Source organism: Bufo gargarizans, chromosome 4 (assembly GCF_014858855.1).
Source record: "Bufo gargarizans isolate SCDJY-AF-19 chromosome 4, ASM1485885v1, whole genome shotgun sequence".
Taxonomy (NCBI): Eukaryota; Metazoa; Chordata; class Amphibia; order Anura; family Bufonidae; genus Bufo; species Bufo gargarizans.
This window is the reverse complement of record NC_058083.1, coordinates 104,212,478-104,236,834: the sequence shown is the minus strand read 5'-3', so window position 1 is coordinate 104,236,834 and position 24,357 is coordinate 104,212,478. Positions and strand designations below refer to the sequence as shown.

General features: G+C 42.7%; 1 protein-coding gene across 1 annotated transcript in view; it reads left to right on the top strand.

Moving 5' to 3' along the window:
• The window catches only part of LOC122935754 (beta-galactoside alpha-2,6-sialyltransferase 1-like), a 285,769-nt gene that overhangs the window by 128,231 nt on the left and 133,181 nt on the right, over window positions 1–24,357 (top strand). Inside the window, exon 4 of the mRNA XM_044291625.1 lies at window positions 2,139–2,236. Within this exon, the coding sequence (XP_044147560.1) occupies window positions 2,139–2,236 (98 nt within the window). The remainder of the gene's footprint in view (window positions 1–2,138; window positions 2,237–24,357) is intronic.

Genomic DNA, 24,357 nt, shown 5'->3' with positions numbered 1-24,357 from the left:
GAGGTCAGCACTCTAGTGTTCTCATGCATGAAAAAGGTGCATTTATTCTGCACAATTGTTCGGGCAATTATCGTGAATAAAAGTTATTACAAAAGCTCGTTCCCAATAAGCGGCCTTTATAAGGGTACTTTCACACTAGGGTTTTTCTTTTCCGGTAGTTCCATCACAGAGGCTCAATACCGGAAACAAACTAATCAGTTTTATCCCAATGCATTCTAAATGGAGATGATTCCGTTCAGTAAGCATCAGGATGCATCAGTTCAGTCCTTCTTATGTTTTTTGGCCGGAGAAAAAATGCAGCATTTTTCTCTCTGGCCAAAAATCCTGAACACTTGCCAGAATGCCGGATCCGGCATTAATTTCCATTGAAATGTATTAGATCCGGCATTAAAATTGTTGCATTGACGGATCCGTTCTTCCGGTCCACGCATGTGGAGACCTTTAAATCTGTGAAAAAAATAAATACCAGATCCGTTTTTCCATAACACACCGGAGAGACAGATCCGGTATTTCGATGCACTTGTCAGACGGATCCACATCCGGATTCGTCTGATAAATGCCATCAGTTTGCGTCTGGAATGCCGGAACTGCCTGCCGGAATCCTCTGACGCAATTGTGAAAGTACCCCAAGGCTACTTTCACATCTGCATTTTTAATTCAGGTTTTGAGAGCCGGCATTGCGAATGGGGACAAAACTGATCAGGATGCATCAGTGCAGTTCAGTTGTGTTTTGCGGCTGGACACAAAACTGCTGCAAGCAGCGTTTTTGTGTCCAGTTTGCGAAACTGAACAAACCTGATCAGGCATGAATATCAATGTAAGGGTACTTTCACATTCGCGTTAAACTTTTCCAGTATTGAGTTCCATCCTAGTTTTATCCTAATGCAATCTGAATGGAGAGCAATCCATTCAGTATGCACTAGGATGTCTCATGTTCAGTCACTGTACAGTTTCTGGACGGAGAAAATACCGCAGCATGCTGCAGAATTTTCTCCGTCCAAAATTCTGGAACACTTGCATTGAAATGTATAAATACTGGATCTGGCCACAAGTGTTCCGAAAAAATGGATCCGGTTTTGACCTTAAAAATGTGAAAAAGATAAATACCGGATCCGTTTTTCCGGATGACAACCAGAGAGACGGATCCGGTATAGCAATGCATTTGTGAGACGGATCAGCATCCGGATCTGTCTACAAATGGTATCAGTTTGCATACAGATTGCGACGGAACTGCCTGCCGGAATCCAACAGCGCAAGTGTGAAAGAACCCTAAGTCAATGATGCCTGATTTTTTTTTCTTTTCTTTACAGAAAAAGACTGACCCGGCGCCCATTGATTTATAATGATTTTCATGTCTGATCAGGTTTGTTCAGTTTTCAGTTTAATTCAGGTTCTGAGATTCTCTGCCGCATCTCAAAACCTGAATTGAAAACACATATGTGAATGTTCTGCCGATCACCTGATAAACAAGTTGAATGGGTGAAATGAGAGAGGTGGAGATTGCTGCATGTAAATGCATGTCTTTACCTCCACTGTTAAGAAGGTAGTTATCAGGAAGGAATGGTCTCTTCCCGATAATTGCCTGCTCAGTTGGACAATGTAAATCCAGCTTAAAAGGGTTGTCCTGCCATTCATATTAATGACCTATCCACAGGATAGGTCATCAATACCTGATCTACCTATGCGGGTCCAACATCCGGCACTCCTGCCGGTCAGCTCTCTGAAGAGGAGGCGGCGCTCCATGCGAGCGCTACTTCCTGTTCATTACACTGCCGATTGTTTCAGAAGCAAGTGCAATTACAAGTGCTCACTCCATTCACTTGAATGGAACAAGTACATGTAATGACACTACGCCGCCACTACAAGGGAGACAACGCACAGTGTAATGAAGAGGAAGCAGGGCTCGCAGCTTGATCGAAGTGGGTGGCGGGTGTCAGGCCTCTGCTGATCACATACTGATGACCTATTTTGAGGATAGGTCATCAATATAAAACACCAGCCCAACCCCTTTATTTTCTAAATGTAGACAATACTACCATTTCCATTAATGGGAAACTAACATAAACCAGGAGCCCATGAGCTAATAAAGAATAAAATGAATTGTAAATTTACCACAGGGTGTGTTTTTGCATTTACAGACTCCCATGATGCTGTTCTTAGGTTAAATGCTGCACCTACAAAAGAATTTGAGATTGACGTGGGATCGAAAACAACATTTCGTCTGATAAATTCACAGGTAAATGTAAAGATGGTTGATAAGGACAGAGCTCCCTAACAACCTACATTCATACATTGTATACTAAATAATACCATGCCTCTGCAAAGTCGTCAGCAGACAGAACTGCATTCACAGGCTCTACCATGAGTTCATTAAAATTAAGGCTCTAATAATCTATGTCTTTGTTAGCAGTTTTTCTTCAGGCAGGTGTCACGGCCTATGGTGTGTTTTGTGACACTTTCCTTTGCTTGGTTGCCCGTGGCAACGTGTGGTGTTGTGTGCATGTGGTGGCAGTGTCTCAGCCCTATGGCTGATCCCCAGGACATGATTGCCACGCATGCCGTTGCCCACGGCAACAGGTGAAGTGTGTATGTTTATGTGTGTACTTCCCCTTTAAGTGGCCGTCTTCCCTTGCCTGGTGTTGGAAGGGTTAAATCCCTTCTGTGTGTGTGAACACTGGGTGTGTCTGTGTGGGTGTGGCTACTTAGGCCTATAAAGCCTCAGTGTATATCACCAGTCTGAGGGGTACTTCAGCCATGGTTAGCTGGAGCAGCCTCCTGTGTAATTACATCTGCCAGTGGGGGCCACCCTTGTGGTCATAAGTTTATGTGTGATGTTTACTTGATGTTTTCCTTTGTTATTCGGTGCAGCTATGGATCTGGGTTCCTGTGTGTGGATGTGTGTGTGCTGAGTTCATTTTCTATTGTGTGGACTTCAGCTTGCCAGCACAGGGATCCAGTCAGCAAGGCTGTGGCAGGTGGCTGGAACTAGTGCAGTTCACCTGCCATATCCATAGGACTGTTTGTGTTCCCCTTTTCCCTGCAGCTTGGCCAGTGAGACTCCTGTTCCTCCGTGTCCAGAAGGGACAGGTTGTCTTACCCTACTCCTAGTTCAGGGACCGGCGGAGGGTGAGTAGGGATCCGAGGTTCCTGAGCATGGGCCCTCCTACCTTCAAGGTCGGCTCATGCAGCTAGGAGTTAGGGTCGGATTAGGGATGCGTTAGGAGGTGACCTGCTCCCTAATTCTCTCGTCCTGGTCGAGCAGCCGTTAACATCTTCTGGCATCGCACTGCTGAGGGTTTTCCCCATCCTCAGTCGTGACAGTATGACCACAAGGGTGGCCCCCACTGGCAGATGGAACTACACAGGAGGCTGCTCCAGCTGACCATGGCTGAAGTACCCCTCAGACTGATGGTATACACTGAGGCTTTATAGGCCCAAGTAGCCACACCCACACAGACACACACAGTGTTTACACACACAGAAGGGATTTAACCCTTCCAACACCAGGCAAGGGAAGACGGCCACTTAAAGGGGAAGTACACACATAAACATACACACTTCACCTATTGCCGCGGGCAATGGCATGCGTGGCAATCATGTCCTGGGGATCAGCCATAGGGCTGAGACACTGCCACCACATGCACACAACACCACACGTTGCCACGGGCAACCAAGCGAAGGAAAGTGTCACAAAACATACCATAGGCTGTGACAGCAGGTTTATGCTGGTTATATGAGGAGGCATCAGACCTCCAACCAGTGAATATTTCCCTGTACAGCGAATATCCGATTTGCTCTGATCAAGAGCTAAATATCAGCCCAGACTTAACTTAGGTTGTTAAATATCTGAAATCTTTATTTCCCAACACATACTTATAGGGCTTTTTGGGGGTGGGAGCATATTGTCTGGCAAGATCCAATTGAAACAGTCCTGGTATTCTTAGGAGGCCTTGGGGAACATGTTTGGCAAGATACAGCTGAAACTTTGTTAAACAATACTGGTATCTGCTATATACAATACATTATATAAATAAAATATATTTTACATATTGAACAGGTTTACTCTACATGCTAATAAGTTAAATGCCGTGTCACAGTTTGCTGTAATTGTATGTGAGGTGTGATGTTAAATAGCCTTTTGTTAAGGGAGGCTGCTATTGTGTCCAGCAACTGGCAAAGGGTGTGAGATGTGCTAATTCGGGGTACTGTATTTCACAAGAGATGAGGCTTGTATAATCTATGTCTAATCTGTGATGTATCAAAAGTAAGATTACGAAAAATCGAGTACGAGTAAGATTACGAAAAATCCCTTTCAGTCTTCTGTTGTCATCCTCTAGCAGGCACCCAGTAGCATAACTAGAGCTGACTGGGCCCTAAAGCAAATTTTTCAATGGCACGCACCCTCAGCCACCCCCTCCTCCAGAGCAATCCTCACTTCTGCAGCTAGTCAAGATTACTCTCTCATACCAGGCCAGGCAGTCGCTTCATCCGTTTCCTATATATATATATAATGTATGTCATGTCACTGTATATGTCATTGAATAATGCTGTTGAGGGGGCCCTGACAATAACATCTTTAATCCTTCTCCTGGGCAGGCCCCTTCTGAGTTCAAGCCCAGTGGCAACTGCTTCCCCTGATTCCACTGTAGCAATGCCCCTACAGGTACCCTAGCACACAAATAGACCCAAAGCCCACCCATAGACACAAATGCTTCACCTGCTCACACTGCTAACTTTAACACAATTTTAGTGTGAAATTTAGAGATAACCAAATAGATTCTAACACAAATCAAATTTGTTATGAATTTAAAGTTTTGGGGATTCATCCCACAGAAGTCAATCAAATAGACTCTGCTTGTCATGATCAGTATGGGGGAAAAACTCCATACTAAACAAAGGAGGGAAGGGGAACAGTAACTGGGCCTGGAAACTAGAGAAGGAACAGGTAACCTCCTAAACAACCCTAATCTGGGCCCTAACTACCTATCATTATGAATTGACCTTGAAGGTAGGAAAATTCATATGCAGCATACCTAGGCCCTAATATCCCTATAAGGCCCTGGAATGAGGTTAGGACCAGAGACAACCCATTCCTCCCCAGATGGATGAATGGAAGTCTCTGTCTCAGGCCCAGATACAACAGGGAATATAACAAACACAAAACAATAAGAAAATAAAAGACTTATCTGAAAGTAGAAAACTGGCAACTTCAGAAGCACCACAGAGTACAATCGACTAGCTAGTTTTAAGCCAGGAAGAAAATCTATAAACTGCACCTCCAAGAGTGAGAAGCATCTACTTATGGGAAATGTAAATTACCAACAAGCAACACCTGAAGCAAGTGGTGTGGCATTCACCAAAAAACAGACACAAAAAGATCCACAGTGAACTTGTCAATTTTACCCACGAGTTGCCAGTCTCTCCGATCTCCTGGTACCTGCCACAGGAACGTCCGTGACACTGCCTTTTTACATTTGGGAATACAGGGAAAATGAGAAGATGAAGAAGACTCACATGACTCCATCCCAGCAGGTTTGCCCATAATGTCTTGCAGTCAGCCTCAGCCAATCATTAAGGTATAGCTATGATGACAGTGGATATGTCATTGGCACTATGTAAGATCCCAGCCAGTATCTGCCATGTCTTTTGGGTTTGTACCCCGGACAGCAGGTCTGTTAGAAAAAGGAAATATTTTAAAAACTCAGCATACAGCTAGTTTAGGGTCAGAAAGGCAATTTCACAGTAAAGAGACAGGATTTTCATTATGTGAAACTTACTCAGGCTGCCTCTGGGAGACTGATTTTGTCAGTCATTTGTCAGACTGCTTGTACTAGTAGGCAGTGTTTAAACGATCACTGTACTTTCACACAACTTTACATAAATCAATAGTACTAGCAACTAGAAAAACAAGAAACTTTGTAATATGTTTTATCAGTAAGAAATGCCTCTTACTTACCTCCATCCACTCCTTGCTGATTCCTTTTCACTTTGAAAAATGCTTTTAATTCCATCTTGAGATGGGAGCAGCCCAACAGGAGGATCATATTACACATGTCAATGCAAGTCTTTGGAGGGGGAAGGGGGGGAATGAGCAGCAGCATGATTGAGATGGGACTCAAAGAGACACTAAAAAAGCTGAACAGCTACATAGGGAATTTCTATCTTAATGCTAAAGTTACAACCATAATAGGTCAGCACCTCACTGTAATATCCTCCATGATAACTGGGCCAAATCTTTTAGTGAATAAGAGAGAGTTATAAAGCAGATTCTCCTTTAATTTTTGTGTGCAGTGGATGGCAACTAGTCTCCAATCACCATGTCTGCGAGAAATGCAAACTAGATATTCCCCATGCACAGTTAAAATGCCAGATACAAGTGATATAATGGCCATACATTATTATATTCTTCATGTACACACACTGCACTACTAGTTAATGCAAAATTTGCAGAAAGGTTAGTTACGCTTTAAAGCTACAGTATACTCAATTTATTATTAATGTGAATGAGCCCAATCTTCATTACATAATTCACAGTCTGCTGTCTCTCATGTTTCATACTGTTCTGCTGCTGATCCGATGCACTGGCGGTGGCAGAGCAGCTGGAGATGTCCGCTTCCATTGCTTTGCGCGCCGCTGATAGTTTAGCTCCTTAGTTGGGTGATATGTGCGTGTATATATGGTGTTTTTATGTATGTGTAAAATGTATATGGTGTATTTATGTGTATATGTGTTACATATATATAGTGTGTGTATATGTACACATGTGTCCTGATGTCGCATGTCCGCCATTGAGTAGGTAACCTGTTCTGTGTTTTAGCCGCACCTGGTTTAGGCTCACAATCACTGATGGAAATAACTGACCAAATAACTGATGTGTGAATGAGGCATTACCCTACAGCAAATCTGAAACTACTCTCGAAAAAAGCCTATCATAAAAGACTATCATTGATTATTTAAAATAACATTACCCCTTAAGTACGTCAGTCACTTTTCACCTTAAATCCAATGCCGAATTTTGCAAATCTGATATGTGTCACTATGTGGTAATAACTTTGGAACACTTTTACTTATCCAAGTCATTCTGAGATTGTTTTCTTGTGACACATTGTACTTCATGTACATTTGAGTCAATATATTGCACCCTTAAATTTTTTTTAAAGGTTCACAAATTTGCAAAATTCCCATTTCTCTGTTTTTAAAACAGAAAGTGGTACCTCATAAAATATTTATTAATTAACATTCCCCATAGATCTACTTTATGGTGGCATCAATTTGTAAATGTAATTTTATTTTTTTAGGACGTTAGAAGGCTTAGAAGTTTAGAAGCAATTTTTTTAATTTTCAACAAAATTTCCAAAACCATTTTTTTGAGCAGTAATTCAGTTAGATGAAGTGATTTTTAGGGGGCTTTTATAATGGAAACCACCAGTAAATGACGCCATTTTAGAAACAACACCCCTCAAATAATTCAAAACTGATGTTACAAACTTTGTTAACCCTTGTGGTGTTCCACAAGAATTAAAGGAAAATGGAGATGAAATTTCATAATTTCACTTTTTTTGTAGATTTTTTATGTTAATCAATTTATTCTTGTAACATAGCAAGGGTTAACAGCAAAATAAACCACAATATATATTACTCTGATTATACAGTATACATAAATACCCCATATGTGGCGGTAAACTGCCCTACGGGCACGTGGCAGTGGTCAGAAGGAAAGGAGCCCCATATGGATTTTGGAGGCAGATTTTGCTAGAATGGTTTTTAGGCACCATTTTGTATTTGAAGAGACCCTGACGTACCCCTACAGTGGAAGCCCTCAAAAAGTGACTCCATTTTGGAAACTACACTAAGGAATATATTAAGGGGAGTACTGACCATTTTGACCTCCTAAGCATTTTACAGAATTTGGAAACACTTTCTGTGAGAACTTTTTAATATGAGAACTTTCATGTGTTCTACATTGTGTCCTGGGCCACAGAAATGCTTAGCCACAGGAAAGTGTAACCTCTTCTCTTTAATTGTGTGGCGGTGAGATGGTACCAGACTTTTTCCCTTTTATTTCTTCCAATAAAATGTTGCTTTAGCCCCAAAATTTTCATTTTCACAAGGGGTAACAGGAGAAAAAGCACCCCAAATTTGTTACCCATTTTCTCCTGAATACGGCAACACTCCATATGTGGCAGTAAACTGCTATGGGGGCAGATGGTAGGACTCATAATGGGAAGAGCACCATATGGCTTTTGCCATGCAGATTTTGATGGTTTGGTTTGCCGGTGCCATTGGTTTTTATTTTTTAAGTGATTGCCTTATGTGGGGGCTCATTTTTTGCAGAATGAGGTGACTTTTGGGGTACATAAGACTTTTTGATTGCTTGGTATTTTTGTGAGGCAAGGTGAAAAAAATGACTGTTTTGGCATAGTTTTAAAAATTATTTTTAACCTCTTCAGGACTTAAGGACACAGGGCGTAACTGTACGCCCTGTGTATTTCTGATCCCCGCCGCGCGGCGGGCGGTAATCGGAAGCCGGTGCCTGCTCAATTTAGTACCTCGGCTAAATGCGCTGGAGGGTCCTGTGACCCCCCATGTCGGTGATTACCGCAAACCGCAGGTTAATTTAGACCTGTGGTTTGCGGATTTTACCTATTGCAGTGGCGTCATGTGGCGGTGCCATCGGATCCCCATGCGGCTGTAGGGGGGACCGGATGGCATGAAAGGCAGCGCGCTGCCTTCCGGTGACGAGCCTCTAAGATCCAGCCCCCTGGATCTCATAGGCCGGAAGTTGTATGAGTAATACACACTGTATTATTTGTACAGCCAAAGCATTCCAATACAGAAGTATTGGAGTGCATTGTAAAGGATTAGACCCCAAAAGTTCAAGTCCAAAAGTAGGACAAAAAAATGTGAAAAAAAGTTGAAAAAATAAAGTTTTCCCCCAAAAAATTAAAAGTTTCAAATAAAAATAAACAAAAACGTCATTTTCCCCAAATAAAGTTAAAAAAAAGTATACATATTAGGTATCGCTGCGTCCGTAACGACCGGCTCTATAAACATATCACATGACCTAAACCCTCAGATGAACACTGTAAAAAATAAAAACTGTGCTAAATTAACCATTTTTTGGTCATCTTACATCACAAAAAGTACAACAGCAAGCGATCAAAAAGGCGTTTGCCCACAAAAATAGTACCAATCTAACCGTCACATCATCATGCAAAAAATGAGCCCCTACCTGAGACAATCACCCAAAAAAATCACCCAAAAAAAAAAAAAAACTATGGCTCAGAATATGGAGACACTAAAACATAATAAAAAAAAAAGCTGTTATTGTGTAAATCTTATATAAATAAAAGAAAGTATACATATTAGGTATCGCCACGTCCGTATCGACCGGCTATATAAAAATATAACATGACCTAACCCCTCAGATGAACACCGTAAATTTTTTTAAATATAAACTGTGCTAAATAAACCATTTTTTGTCACCTTACATCACAAAAAGTGTAATAGCAAGTGATCAAAAAAAAAAAATATAGTGCCAATAAAACCGTCATCTCATCCCGCAAAAATCATACCCTACCCAAGGTAATCGCCCAAAAACTGAAAAAATTATGGCTCTCAGACTATGGAAACACTAAAACATGATTTTTTTTTGCTTTAAAAATGAAATCACTGTGTAAAACTTACATTAAAAAAAAAGTATACATATTAGTTATCGCCGTGTCCGTGACAACCTGGTCTATAAAAATACCACACGATCTAACCTGTCAGATGAATGTTGTAAATAACAAAAAATAAAAATGTTGCCAAAAGAGCTATTTCTTGTTACCTTGCCTCACAAAAAGTGAAATATAGAGCAACCAAAAATCATATGTACCCTAAACTAGTACCAACAAAACTTCCACCCTATCCCATAGTTTCCAAAATGGGGTCACTTTTTGGGAGTTTCTACTCTAGGGGTGCATCAGGGGGGCTTCAAATGGGACACGGTGTAAAAAAAAAAACAGTCCTGCAAAATCTGCCTTCCAAAAACCGTATGGCATTCCTTTCCTTCTGTGCCCTGCCGTGTGCCCATACAGCAGTTTACGACCACATATGGGGTGTTTCTGTAAACTACAGAATCAGCGCCATAAATATTGAGTTTTGTTTGGCTGTTAACCCTTGCTTTGTTACTGGAAAAAATTGATTAAAATGGAAAATTTGCCAAAAAATTTTAATTCTAAAATTTCATCTCCATTTGCCAATAACTCTTGTGGAACACCTAAAGGGTTAACAACGTTTGTAAAATCAGTTTTGAATACCTTGAGGGGTGTAGTTTCTTATATGGGGTCACTTTTATGGAGTTTCTACGCTAGGGTTGCATCAGGGGAGCTTCAAATGGGACATGGTGTAAAAAAAAACAGTCCAGCAAAATCTGCCTTCCAAAAACCATATGGCATTCCTTTCCTTCTGCGCTGTACCGTGTGCCTGTACAGCAGTTTATGACCACATATGAGGTGTTTCTGTAAATTACAGAATCCGGGCAATAAATATTGAGTTTTGTTTGGCTCTTAACCCTTGCTTTGTTACTGGAAAAAAATGGATTAAAATGGAAAATTTGCCAAAATATTGGTCCCTTCCTTGGCCTGGGGCTGCTATTCCAGTTTCTAGCTGCTTCCTCATTCTCTCCATATTCTCAGCTAGGCGAGCAACTTGGACAATTAGGGCTGCCATAGCATCTGGGACAGGTGGCTGGGTCCCACACTCCGCTATCTGGCCATGGGCAGTGGATTGCAGGATGGGCCAGGCCTTCCTTTCTTCACGCGGTTCAGAGTGGTGATTGTTCCCCAGGATGCCAATAGCAAGCTCCTTAAAATCTAAGAGCGGGATATCCCGGTGTTGAACCGACAGCATCTTAAGCTGGTGTTTGAGAGGTTCGTCAAGGACATCTTCTATAAACTGCTCTTTGAGGGTCTGATCTTGTCCCTCAGCTTCATGGAGATCTAGCTGGATAACTGCCCGCAAAGCTTCTTGGAGGGATAGGGCAAAATGTCTTAATGACTCTGTGGACTGCTGTCCCAAAGAAATGCATCTTCAGTTCAGAGGCGGTCCTAGTGTCAAAGGTCGGTCTAGGATCTGTTTAGCTGTTTTTCGCTCTAGCTGGGGCCGGGACAACTTTCTGGTCCTGAGATACTGGATATAGTTTAAACGTAGCCAGCATTTTATCACTGAATTCCCTGAGTGAATGGGATTCTCCTGCATAACGTGGGAGCCAGGGTTCTCCAGAGTAATATGGCATAGTAAGAGGCATGATACATGCGGCTGCCGCAGGTGGATTGCTGCAGTCTGACTGGTTGTTATCTTCAGATAATACAAATCAGTGGCTCACCATATGTACTGAATGGAAAGGGTGCTCACCTCTCGGTCCACCCAGACCGCACAAAAGGTAAAAAGTATTGATGTAAGAAAATGAGGGGCACTCTGTATAAGGGAACAGGAAACGGTAATTGACGGTACAAATTTAATATCGCATCAGATCATCATACATAAAAACATAATAACAATACAATAAGATATAATAAAATATCACAATGAAGGCAGGGTCCTGAAAAGCTGATGATATTTCAAGGGTCCATGAGACACTATCCAACTTATAATCAGTCTCAACAGGTAAGAATGGCCTAAATGCCGTTCCCAAGATGTGTACTTCAAGTGTATCAAAAGGAGGTACAAGATGTCAACACTGTCCAGTTTGAAACATCCAGAGTCAAGCAATACTTCTGTTTGTCAAACAGATCTATACACTAAGAGCACAGACCGTAATAGCCTACTTTGCTATGATAGCAATCACCCACCGGCAACGAAAAGGTCTATTCCTTATTCTCAGTTTAAAAGGGTCAGCAGGATAGTCAGTGATCCCTCAACCCGCAATATTCGCCTTGGAGAAATGACCAATAAGTTTAGGCAAAGGGGCTACCCCGAACGGCTACTTACGGATCAACGTAATAAATGTGAAACATTGCCAATCAAACGCGAAACCATCTCTAAAAAACTTCCCCTAGTTATACAATATCATCCTTGGATTAACCGGGTTAGGGCGGTAATTAATAGGCATTGGAATATTATCACTAGGTCTTACCCTCAGATTACAGAATTCCAAAGTCCCCCAATGCTATGTTACAAGCGGGCAAATAATTTAAGGGACAAAATTATTAGAGCAGACGTAGGTACAGCTAAAAAGGGCCCCCGACAAATGACATTTTCTACTGTTAGGAAGGGCACCTTTTCTTGTTTAAGCTGCATCCACTGCTCCAGCATAATAAAAGGCCCATATATCTCACATCCGCATAGTGGGGAACAAATTCCCATAAAGGGCCACTTCACATGTAACAGTTCCTTCATTATATATCTATTGAAATGTCCATGTGGACTCTGTTACGTAGGGGAGACTACAATGAGAATGAAGGATCGTTTTGCGAAACACAAATCGACCATTCGTAATGAAAATCTATTATTGCCAATTCCTTTGCACTTTTCGCAACAAAAACATAATGTGGCCCAGCTTAGGTTTCAGATTATCGAGGAGGTATTACCCCCTCGAAGAGGGGGAAATAGGGTTGAGTTATTGTTAAAACGTGAAGCCTATTGGATACACCGCCTACAGACGCTGACACCCAAAGGGTTGAATCGTGAGTACGCGGTCAGCAGTTTTCTATGAGAATATATATGAATTGATCTTGCGAGTAATTACCCGTTTATATTCGTATTAATGAGAACTTTTGTCTTTATATTCTTTATGTGTTTCCACAGTGTAACTGAACTTGCGATCCCTGATGATACAGAGGGATCGCATCCATGTGTGTATTTCAGATGTTAGTAAACATACCTTGGTTGCCTTGCCAACATGATGCTTGAATCAGATGACCTGAAGTTCGATCATGTGATGAGGGGCGGGCTATTTAAACATGTCTTGATATTCATTTCATTGCCATTTGCCATTTGCATGAGTTTGAGAAAGGCACTTGCACGTGCCGAAACGCGCGTCACTTCTATCCATAAGTGGCGAATAAAATATTGAGAATTGTACCAGAAGGAGTGCCGACCTTTTCTTCATATTAAGTATCTGGGGGACACCCACGGATCGTGCACCCACACCGCAGTGCCGCCCGATTTTCATCTCTAAGCAATACTTCTGTCAAGTCCTAAACAGAGTTGCTCTTCGGATCTAATGATACAGTAGCAGCCGAGATCTCTTACCATCTGTATCCACTCCGCTCACATGGAGACTCGAGGTAGCGGCCGAGTACAGCTGACGCGGCGTCCCACGTGATGTAGAGTCTGAACGTGATGTCTCACGTGACTCACCAGCTGGGGTTGTTGTAGCGTATTTCTGTAGCGCTTAACGAACACACCTCTGTACCGGACTGGCTATGCAGATCACCCCGACCGACATAATCACTTTGCGGTCACTTGTAGTACTTGGGGGAAAAGGCTCACTGTCCCAACTTGCCCAAACGCGTTTCAGGGTATACACCCCTTCCTCAGTGGTGGAGACAGTGAGCTCTGAACGACTTTTTGTTGTTATCTTCACTGTCAGACATGGCTTTTGGGTATTTTCTACCAGACTAGAAGGGTAAATATAGGCTAGATTGCGTTTTTGTGCACGTTGCTATGGGCAACAGCAGCTGAATTGGTGTGTGGCTCCTTTAATAATTGCTGCGACTGCGCATTTTGGGGAGTATAATGCTCTGGCAAGCAGATAACAGTCCCAAAGGGTCTTTAATAAAGTTATTTTCCCCAGCAGTACTCAATCAGATCTCTGGACGGAGTTTCTCGGGATCCGGTGAAGAGAGTACTGCTTTTGCCCTTTTCCAAGATGGCCGTGGCTTCACTCCTGTAAGCTGAAGATGGAGGAGCAGGAATTTGGAAAACAACTCCTGCAAAAACAAACTTCTCTCTGCTAAAACTGTAGTGTACTCTCTCAGCTCTGCTATGTCAGCAATATCAAATAGGAATGCTTTCCTTTCTGCTTTATGTTGTTGTTCTAAATCTGACTCTCACTGTGATACTAGGAACGTCTTGTCATGGCTGGCTTTTAGGGAGAGCTCAGTCCCACAGGGACGAGCATCTGCGTTTCTCCCTACAGCATGGAGTACAGGAACAACTGGTTCTAACTAGATAGTCATTTCTTCTTGGAGGAGAGTCTAAGAGAGCTGGAAAGCCAGGTTCCACCCTCTGTAGAGTAGCACTGCCAAGTATGCTGCCACCCGCTGGGGAGCCAGGTTATTACATGTGCAAACACTAATGTATAGGAATAGATGCACACTACATGGAGGACCTGGAATAAAAGCATAAGATGACATAGTTATTGCATATACAGACAGAAGCAGGATGTAGGAGTGGTAATGCCGCTTGGGGGCGTTACAGTTGCGCGACAAAGGGGTACAACTACCCAGTGACTTATGCCGCATGACATTCATGTCGCAGTAATGTTGTGCAACATTTTATGTAATGAAAGTCTATGGTGTTGCACTGCAACAAGCAACATACTTGGATGGACTTTTGTGCATGTTCCACCATAGACTGTCATTATAAACATTGCTGCCTAATAGTGTGGCAAGTCAAGCACCTGTTCTTCATCTGCATAATTGATTACCGTAATTGAATACATAATACTAGTTAAAAACAAAATAACATAAGAAGGAATCTTCAACTACCACATACAAATCAAGCTTTGTCACTGGAGAAAATGGGGGCACATTCACTATAGTGTTTGTGCCTATTTTTAGTCTACAAAATTCTGAGTTAATCTAGTTTTATTAGTCTCGTTTACTACTGAAAGTGCACCTGTTTTTAAGACTACAGTATTGGATGCTATCCAGCGCTAGGCTGAATGTGAACAATAGGCATAGAACTAATCTGATCAGCCGGAATAAAATGATGTAACAAATGGGCACATTTATTTAGACAAGCGTGTCATGTCCCATGTCATGGATCATTTTAATTAATGTAACTTCTGTACTGCATTGTCCCTCTTGTCTCCCTATATGTTGCCCTGTTCTGCTGCCCCCTCCCTTCTTCTTGCCAGAATTAGTAGCCATTTTATGTTATGTGTACTCAGGGGTGCACCTAGCCTTTCTGCTGCCTGAGGCGAAAAATTGAAAACGCTAACCCCTAACCCCTTCACTCCTAACATTACGTATATCACTACAGAACATACAGGGAAATACAGCACACATACCTCTTACATCCAGTGATGTCTCCTTTGATGTAGATGTTCTCTTTCCTCATCTGCTCCTTTAAGATCAGACCACCATTTTTCAGCCATTTTTTGTCTCTGCAGTTTGACAAAAAAAATCTTAGTTTACTACTTTTCCATCATCCTCCCATCTTCTGGACAAATCATCCTACCACCCCCAATACTGTGCCGCTGTGCTCCCCAATATTATACTGCAGAAACAGATACACCCCCTGATAATACTAGTACCATTCAGATAGTGCCCATTAATAATTATTGACACCCAGTGTCCAAAAATAACCGTGCCCAGCAAAAAGTGTCCCTGACACTAATAGTGTAAACATAACGTCCCCTAAAAATAACTATGATAAGCTGATACTGTGCCAAGGTGCCCCACAGTAATACTGCTCCCAAAATAATTATCTGCTAGAGCACACATGGTAGTAATAGTGGTGCCCCCAACTTGTCCCCACTGTGCCCCAGAAGTAATAATGTCCCCATTGTGCCAATACTAGTAATCATGTTCCCCATAGAACCCCAGTAGTAACAAAGCCCACCATAATGCCACCCAGTAGTAATAATTCTCCGTATAACGTGACAGTACAAAAAAATGCCTCCTTATAATGTGTGCCACCCTTTAATGCCCCCAGTTGAGCTAATGTCCCCATAGTGCCCCCCATAATGTACCAGTATAAAATGCCCATATATAGTGCCCTAGTAGATGCCTCAGTGTCCCCCATAATTTGCAAGTATAAAATACCCCTTCTTAGTGTTCCGAGGAGCTCTTTTCAGTGCCATTCCTTCATTTGGGCCTCTCGACAAGCCAGCTTGAAGAGGGACATGAGATCTTGTGTCCTGATTTCCAAACTCTTGAGCATCCACAGTCACAAGAAGATGACTGTGCTGCTATGCAGTTAAATCTATATAGTTTATTTAGTTGAACTATTCATATATTCTATATTTTGTCATATGCTCACATCTAGTGGCCGTTTTTGGTAATGCACTTTGTTTTTTTCTGTTCATCATATGTCATTCAATTATTTGCTCCACCCCTTTTTCTGTGTACCTCACTTCTTGCTTTCCTCATTCTGCTCCTGAGATTCAACAGGTACACTTGTATTCTCATGCTAGCTTGCAAAACCATCATCTATTGACCACACAACACCGCACAACATCAAAATCCATCTGTTTTCTGCTGTAGTCTGTTATCTGGCTACAGAATAAAGCAACTTACTCGGATAAACACGGTGTTGGTGAGTTCAAGCTAATAAGGATTGTCCGCAGTGATTATATCTGCTCATACAGGCTAGGCATAGAGGTCTCACTAGGTATAAATCTCTATTACAACAATCTGAGTCAGAATAATGACGGTGGGGAACGTCAATTAGTATTTCACAAGGTGGATGATAATGATGAGACACAGTTGCCAATAAGTCAATGGCAATTAGTGTCTCAAGAGGTTGTTGATGAGGATGAGACAATGTTGTCAATAACTGAGGTTGTTGTTAGGTCAACAAGTCAGGAGAATGAGCACAGTGAGGAAGTGGAAGAGGAGGTGGTGGACGATGAAGTCACTAACCCAACCTGGGAAGGTGGCAAGCCGAGCGAGAACAGCAGTACAGAGGGGGAGGGATCTACAGCACCGCAACAGGCTGGAAGAGGCAGTGGGGTGGCAAAATGGAGAAGGCGGGCCACACCAAACAGGCCCGCAACTGTTCCCCAGAGCACCCCCTTGCTGAACTCTCCCTTACCAAGGGGTTAGTGTTTCGCAGTCTGGCGATATTTTGATGAAAGTGCGGACAATAAAAGAATTGTCATTTGCAACCTGTGCCAAACAAAAATGAGCAGGGGCATGAACACTAGCAACCTCACCACCACCAGCATGATCCGCCACATGGCATCAAAGCACCATAATAGGTGGGCGGAACGCCTGGGTCCACAATCTGTGCCTGTGGGTCACACCACTGCCTCCACTTCCCCTGTCTTACCAGCTATCCAATCCCCTGTCGAAGGCGCAGGCCTGGATGCCTCCCGCCCTGCACCTGGACCTTTGCAAGCACCATCAGCGACCACATCCACTTCCATGTCCCAGCGCAGTGTACAAATGTCCTTACCTCAGGCATTTGAACACAAGCACAAATACCCAACCACCCACCCACAGGCCATAGCATTAAATGCACAACTTTCCAAATTACTGATAATGTTGCCATTTAGGCTTGTGGACACTGAGGCCTTCCGCAGCCTGATGTCGGCGGCCGTCCCTCGTTACGCAGTTCCCAGCCGCCACTAAGTTTCACAGTGTGCCATGCCCGCCTTACACCAGCATGTGTCCTATAACATCAACCGTGCCCTGACCAATGCAGTTACTGGGAAGGTCCACTTAACCACTGACACATGCACAAGTGCTATTGGCCAGGGACACTATATTTCCTTGATGACACACTGGGTGAACGTTGTGGAGGCCGGGAGCGAGTCGTACCCTGGGAAGGCACAGGTGCTACCGACGCCAAGGATTGCAGGTCCAAATTCCATCAGGGTTTCCGCCAGCACGTATGTTAGAGTAGCTGACCAGCTAAGACCTGTCCTAGGTTGCTAGTAAAGCTTATATGTGTATACAGCTAATCCTGAAAATAACCTTAACCCTATGTTTAAGAAAAAAGCAAATTTATTTACTGTGACATCATGTTTTAGATGTCATATAACTGTTATATTTTGTGTTCACAGAAGCAGAAAAAGATAATATGCCTTTAAGATTCATTTTGTAATGTAAGGTAAGCTCAGTGACACATCAGAAACAACAGAAATCATATTGTTAATCTGTTGTTGCTGGGCAGAAGTCTAGACCAATCAAAGCCAGCTTCTCACACAGCAAGAGTTTTCACCAATCACAGCCAGCCTCCCAGACAGCCTGTCTGGGAATTCCCCTAGCAGGAGCTGCTGAAATCATTACTCACCAGAGAGAGGAGCTGAACGGACACACAGTTCCAGTCAGAGTCCAGTTTTATGGGAACAAGAGGCCAAAATAGGTATTTAGAACAGTTATATAATGTTCCTATTGTTAGTATTGTGTTTAGAACTGTATACTGAACTATATATATATATATATACACTCACCTAAAGAATTATTAGGAACACCTGTTCTATTTCTCATTAATGCAATTATCTAGTCAACCAATCACATGGCAGTTGCTTCAATGCATGTAGGGTTGTGGTCCTGGTCAAGACAATCTCCTGAACTCCAAACTGAATGTCAGAATGGGAAAAAAAGGTGATTTAAGCAATTTTGAGCGTGGCATGGTTGTTGGTGCTAGACAGGCCGGTCTGAGTTTTTCACAATTTGGTCAGTTACTGGGATTTTCACGCACAACCATTTCTAGGGTTTACAAAGAATGGTGTGAAAAGGGAAAAACATCCAGTATGCGGCAGTCCTGTGGGCAAAAATGCCTTGTTGATGCTAGAGGTCAGAGGAGAATGGGCCGACTGATTCAAGCTGATAGAAGAGCAACGTTGAATGAAATAACCACTCATTACAACCGAGGTATGCAGCAAAGCATTTGTGAAGCCACAACACACACAACCTTGAGGCGGATGAGCTACAACAGCAGAAGACCCCACCGGGTACCACTCATCTCCACTACAAATAGGAAAAAGAGGCTACAATTTGCACAAGCTCACCAAAATTGGACTGTTGAAGACTGGAAAAATGTTGCTTGGTCTAATGAGTCTTGATTTCTGTTGAGACATTCAAATGGTAGAGTCCGAATTTGGCGTAAACAGAATGAGAACATGTATCAATCATGCCTTGTTACCACTGTGCAGGCTGGTGGTGGTGGTGTAATGGTGTGGGGGATGTTTTCTGGGCACACTTTAGGCCCCTTAGTGCCAATTGGCCATCGTTTAAATGACACGGGCTACCTGAGCATTGTTTCTGACCATGTCCTTCCCTTCATGACCACCATGTACCCATCCTCTGATGGCTACCTCCAGCAGGATAATGCACCATGTCACAAAGCTCAAATCATTTCAAATTGTTTCTTGAACATGACAATGAGTTCACTGTACTAAAATGGCCCCCACAGTCACCAGATCTCAACCCAATAGAGCATCTTTGGGATGTGGTGGAACGGGAGCTTCGTGCCCTGAATATGCATCCCTCAAATCTCCATCAACTGCAAGATGCTATCCTATCAATATGGGCCAACATTTCTAAAGAATGCTATCAGCACCTTGTTGAATCAATGCCACATAGAATTAAGGCAGTTCTGAAGGCAAAAGGGGGTCCAACACCATATTAGTATGGTGTTCCTAATAATTCTTTAGGTGAGTGTATATATGTGTTTACTTACAGTTCCACCAATCGCAAATACAAATTGCAAACTACAAATGCAAATATAAATTGCAAGCATACAATCCAGATTCCATACAAATTGCATACAAACTGTGAAATGCTCATACAGGATTATTAGCAATTGCATATTGCAAACCAAATTGAGCAAGCAGAACTATTAGTTATACCTCAGATATTCCTCTCAGAGAGATCATACAGTGCTTAAATAAGTTAAAGCGAAAGTACAGATACTCAAGAGAGAAATATATCCACCATTTTATGTTGAATGACAAGATTGAACGGTTGAAACACCATCTTAATCATATCGCCATTTTATGATATCTTTTCAAAACGTGTTATGTACATGGACTATCTTCTGTTGAGGTGGCAGTGTTATATGATGAAAAGGTGAAGTTAATAAAGAAGTTATTTCAAGCATTTGGTGTGCTCTTTAAACCTACTCTTTCCATAGAACGGCACTAGAAGAATTACAGAGTAATAGACAGTCTGGTTAGACTAAAAGTCAGAGATATCAAAATTCTTCTAATGCCACAGAGCAAAAGGCACTTCATAGTGCTGCGCCTGCCACAGTGGAACTATTGCCCTCAGAGGGCGAAGCAATAGTGCTCCTCAACTTGCACAGTAAAGAGCACATTAGAGCAGTGGAGCGCAGAATATACCGCCGCGCAGCAAATGTTCCCTGAGTAAGCAAGCAAAGACATCTCAGCGGAGCTACCATAAAGGCCATAGAATATGCGCATTAGTCAAACTGCATACTTCAGCCAAAAGAAAGGAATTAGCTGAACAACTTGCTGTCAAGAGAGCAGAAATTGAAATGGAAGCTGCCATCGAGGCACAGTGCCAACTGATGGCTGAAAAGGAAGCTAAAAAGGATGCACAACACCATCAGATGGAAGCTGAAATCGAGGCACAGCGCCAACAGATGAAAAGTTTAGATCATAGAATCCAGACTCAGAGTACATGTGTCATGCCCTGCTCAGGTCATGTGCGGAGGTCTGCTAGGTTAGCAGCATATTTGTAACCTTTTGTTATTGTTTTGGCGTTGAGCTGTATCCACCTCCCTTCAGGTGCACTGGGTGGGGTCATTGGTATGAGTTTAAATTACGCACACTCCCACTGTACTGTGCGGGTTATAGCTTCTGTCTTGTTCAGAGGAAGGAAGGAGGAAAGGATTGCTGATCCTGCTCAGTACAAGATAAGTTGGTTTTGTTTTCTTGTGATTGTCTGTCTAGGCTGATTTAGAAACGCCTGCCCCCTTCAGGTCCTAAGGGAGCAGGCTGCCTCTTTCCCCCTTTCACCATCTTAGGGATTTTAGGGAATCTTCAGCCTAGGCACGAGGACACATTCATTCCCACCTTCAGGGTCTGAATGTGGGCATAGAATTCTAGGGAGAGCTGGTAGGGATTTGTCAGGAGGTGACCTTTATCCCCAGCTTCTTGCCTAGACATTTGTTTGTTGTATTCTGTGCATCTTGTATCCTGTCCAGAGTGACAACATAAGGATGATATGAGTCAGAGTAGTCATAGGTTTAAATCTGTACTAAGTGAAGAAACAGACTCATACTTTCCTACTTACGCCCATGAGAATGGAAGGGAATCTCCAGCATTTAGTGAGAGAATAAGTTATTATCCTTCCATCCCTGCTCATAAAAACAAAGAGAGGCCTAGTCTAGTGTTAGGAAAAGGGTGTGTGAATTTACCCTCTATCTCTACAGGAAAAGATGAAGAAAAGGACTCACCTAATTCAGAAGTAAGTGAGAAAATAGAACCGGATGATTCTATTCCTAGATGCCATGGCAATTCTCAGGAGAGTGTTACAACCATCGTCTCAGCAAGACCACAGAGAACAGTCCTCGCTAGACTTCCCGTTCCGGAACCCACTGTATTTTCAGGAGATGTACTGAAGTTCATAGAGTGGAAGGCAAGTTTTGAAATGATCATTGAGCATAATTGCTTCAGTCCAGTTGACAAGTTACTCTACCTTCAGAGATATGTTGGTGGAGAAGCTGAGGAAGTTCTTGAAGGTAACTTATATAGAAAAGATGAAGAAGCCTACAAACAAGCTTGGGAAAAATTTAATGGAAGATATGGCCATCCTTTCTTAGTACAAAGAGCCTTTAGATAGAAACTGAATAACTGGCCTAAAATAGGTCCTAAAGAACACTTCAGACTCCTGCAAGTATGCAGCAATGCCATCCCACATGTTCAAGGACTGGAAGTACTGAACGACTATCTGGAAAACCACAGAATGCTAACTAAGCTACCTGAAGAAGTGGCTTCTAAATGGAATCGCTATGTGACTAAACAGTTAGATCTAGGTAAGAACTTCCCAAGTTTTAAACAGTACTCTGAGTTTGTCAATGAGGAACCACGGATGACATGTAATCCAGTAACATCATCTTATGTCTGTCACGGCCTATGGTGTGTTTTGTGACACTTTCCTTCACTTGGTTGCCCGTGGCAACGTGTGGTGTTGTGTGCATGTGGTGGCAGTGTCTCAGCCCTATGGCTGATCCCCAGGACATGATTGCCACGCATGCCGTTGCCCGCGGCAACAGGTGAAGTATGGGTTTTTGTGTGTATTTCCCCTTTAAGTGGCCGTCTTCCCTTGCCTTGTGTTGGAAGGGTTAATTCCCTTCTGTTTGTGTGAACACTGGGTGTGTCTGTTTGGTGTGGCTACTTGGGCCTATAAAGCCTCAGTGTATATCACTAGTCTGTTGGGTACTTCAGCCATGGTTAGCTGGAGCAGCCTCCTGTGTAATTCAATCTGCCAGTGGGGGCCACCCTTGTGGTCATAGGTTCATGTATGGTGTTTAGAAGATGTTTGTTTGGTCTATTTTTTATTGCAGCATATGGTCTCCTGGGTTCCCGTGTGATGTCTGTTGTGTGTTGTGTGCTGTGTCCTTTGTGTTTGTTGTGGGCAGCAGCACTTGCACGTGGGTTCCAGGTTGTGTGTCTGTGGCAGGTAAGTGTGGTACTAGTCTCACTTACCTGTCATTGCCATATGTCTGTTCATGTTCCCCTTTCTATGTAGCTTGGCCAGTGAGACTCCTGTCCCTCCGTGTCTAGGAGGAACAGGTCGTCCTACCCTGCTCCTAGTCCAGGGCCATCCTGAGGGCTAGCAGGAATATCAGGTTCCGGAGTATGAGCCCTCCTACCTTCAGGGTTGGCTCATATGGATAGGAGACAGGGTCAGAATTAGGGATGTGTAGGAGGTGACCTGCTCCCTGATTCCTGTCCTGGCCTGGCATTGACCATCCGCCTTCTGATACCGCACGGCTGAGGGTTTTCCCGATCCTCAGCCGTGACAATGTCTTAAAATCCTTAGAAGAAAGGCCTGCAAGATAAATAAGATGTGCAAGGGCAACTAGCTTTGCAACCAACAGAGCAGCTAAAGGTCCAGATACCTATGAGAGCAAGTTCAAACTCACTACTGGGATCAGTAGAGAGAAAGAACCGAAAAATCCTCAGACTACCTTCAAGTGTATGTTCAGTGGAGAGAACCACTCTATACATAAGTGCCAACAATTGAAGGCAAAGTCCCCAGAAAAAAAGAAATAATTTGTGCTGGATAACTAACTGTGTTTCGGATGCCTATGAAATGGCCATGTTACTAAGGAGTATAAAGAAAAAGGCCACATTCAGCGTTTGCAAATTACGCCATCCTACACCACTACATGAAGAACGCTCAAAGAAAGTTAAATCCTCAATACCTAAAGGTACTGAGGAAGAAAATAAAGTATCGGTATTCTCTTGCAGAGGGAGGAAAGCAGAAAGCAATGGCCCATCAATGGTTGTACCAGTGTGCATATTAAATCCTAAAAGGAGGAACAAGAAGGTATAGGCCTATGCGCTATTGGATGCCCAGAGTGATGTCACCTTCATTGCTACAGAACCAGTGACGCTCAAACTCACTACAATGACGTGGAGAGAATCATTAGTAAACAGTCTAAGGGTTAAAGAACTGAGATTTAGAGGACTTCATTCAAACTGCACATTGGCTCTACCTCCAGCTTATACAAAAGATGATATACCTTTAGATCGAGATCTCATACCTACCTGTGAAACAGCCAATGAATGGGAGTACCTTTCTGTAATATCTCATGAAAGGTCCCTGCTGAAGGAGTTTGGTGTTGGACTGTTGATAGGCTACGATTGTTCCGAAGACTTGGTACCACAAAAGGTAATCAAGGGAGGAAAGGGTGAACTCTACGCTGTTCAAACTGATCTAGAATGGGGTGTTGTTGGAGGAAAACAGCAGATCGCAAACTCAAGACAGGTGACAGGATTGTGTCATCGAATATCTGTCCAAGAGTTACCAACTGTAAGTCCAGCAAAAGTAATCAAGATCCTTGAATCCGACTTTGCAGACATAAGTTCTAAAGAAAAGAGTGTATCTCAAGAAGACATAAAGTTCGTACTCATCTTGAAATGCCCTTACCTATTAGAGATTGACCTCATCTGCCAAATAACAGGAATCTTGCCCTAGCAAGATTAAAATGTTTGAAGAAAAAGATGGGAAGAGATCCCAAATTCAACAGGATTATTTGAAATTCATGTAAGGCATCCTTGAAAAGGGACATGCAGATAAAGTTAATAACAAACCTAAAGAAGAAGAAGTGGGGTACATCCCACATCAAGTTGTTTACCACTCAAAGAAACCAGATAATATTAGAGTAGTATTTGATTGCTCAGCAAAGTACAATGGTGTTGCATTGAATGATCATCTACTAAAAGGAACAAATCTTACAAACACTCTGCCTGGAGTACTCTGTAGATTCACAAAGTATCCC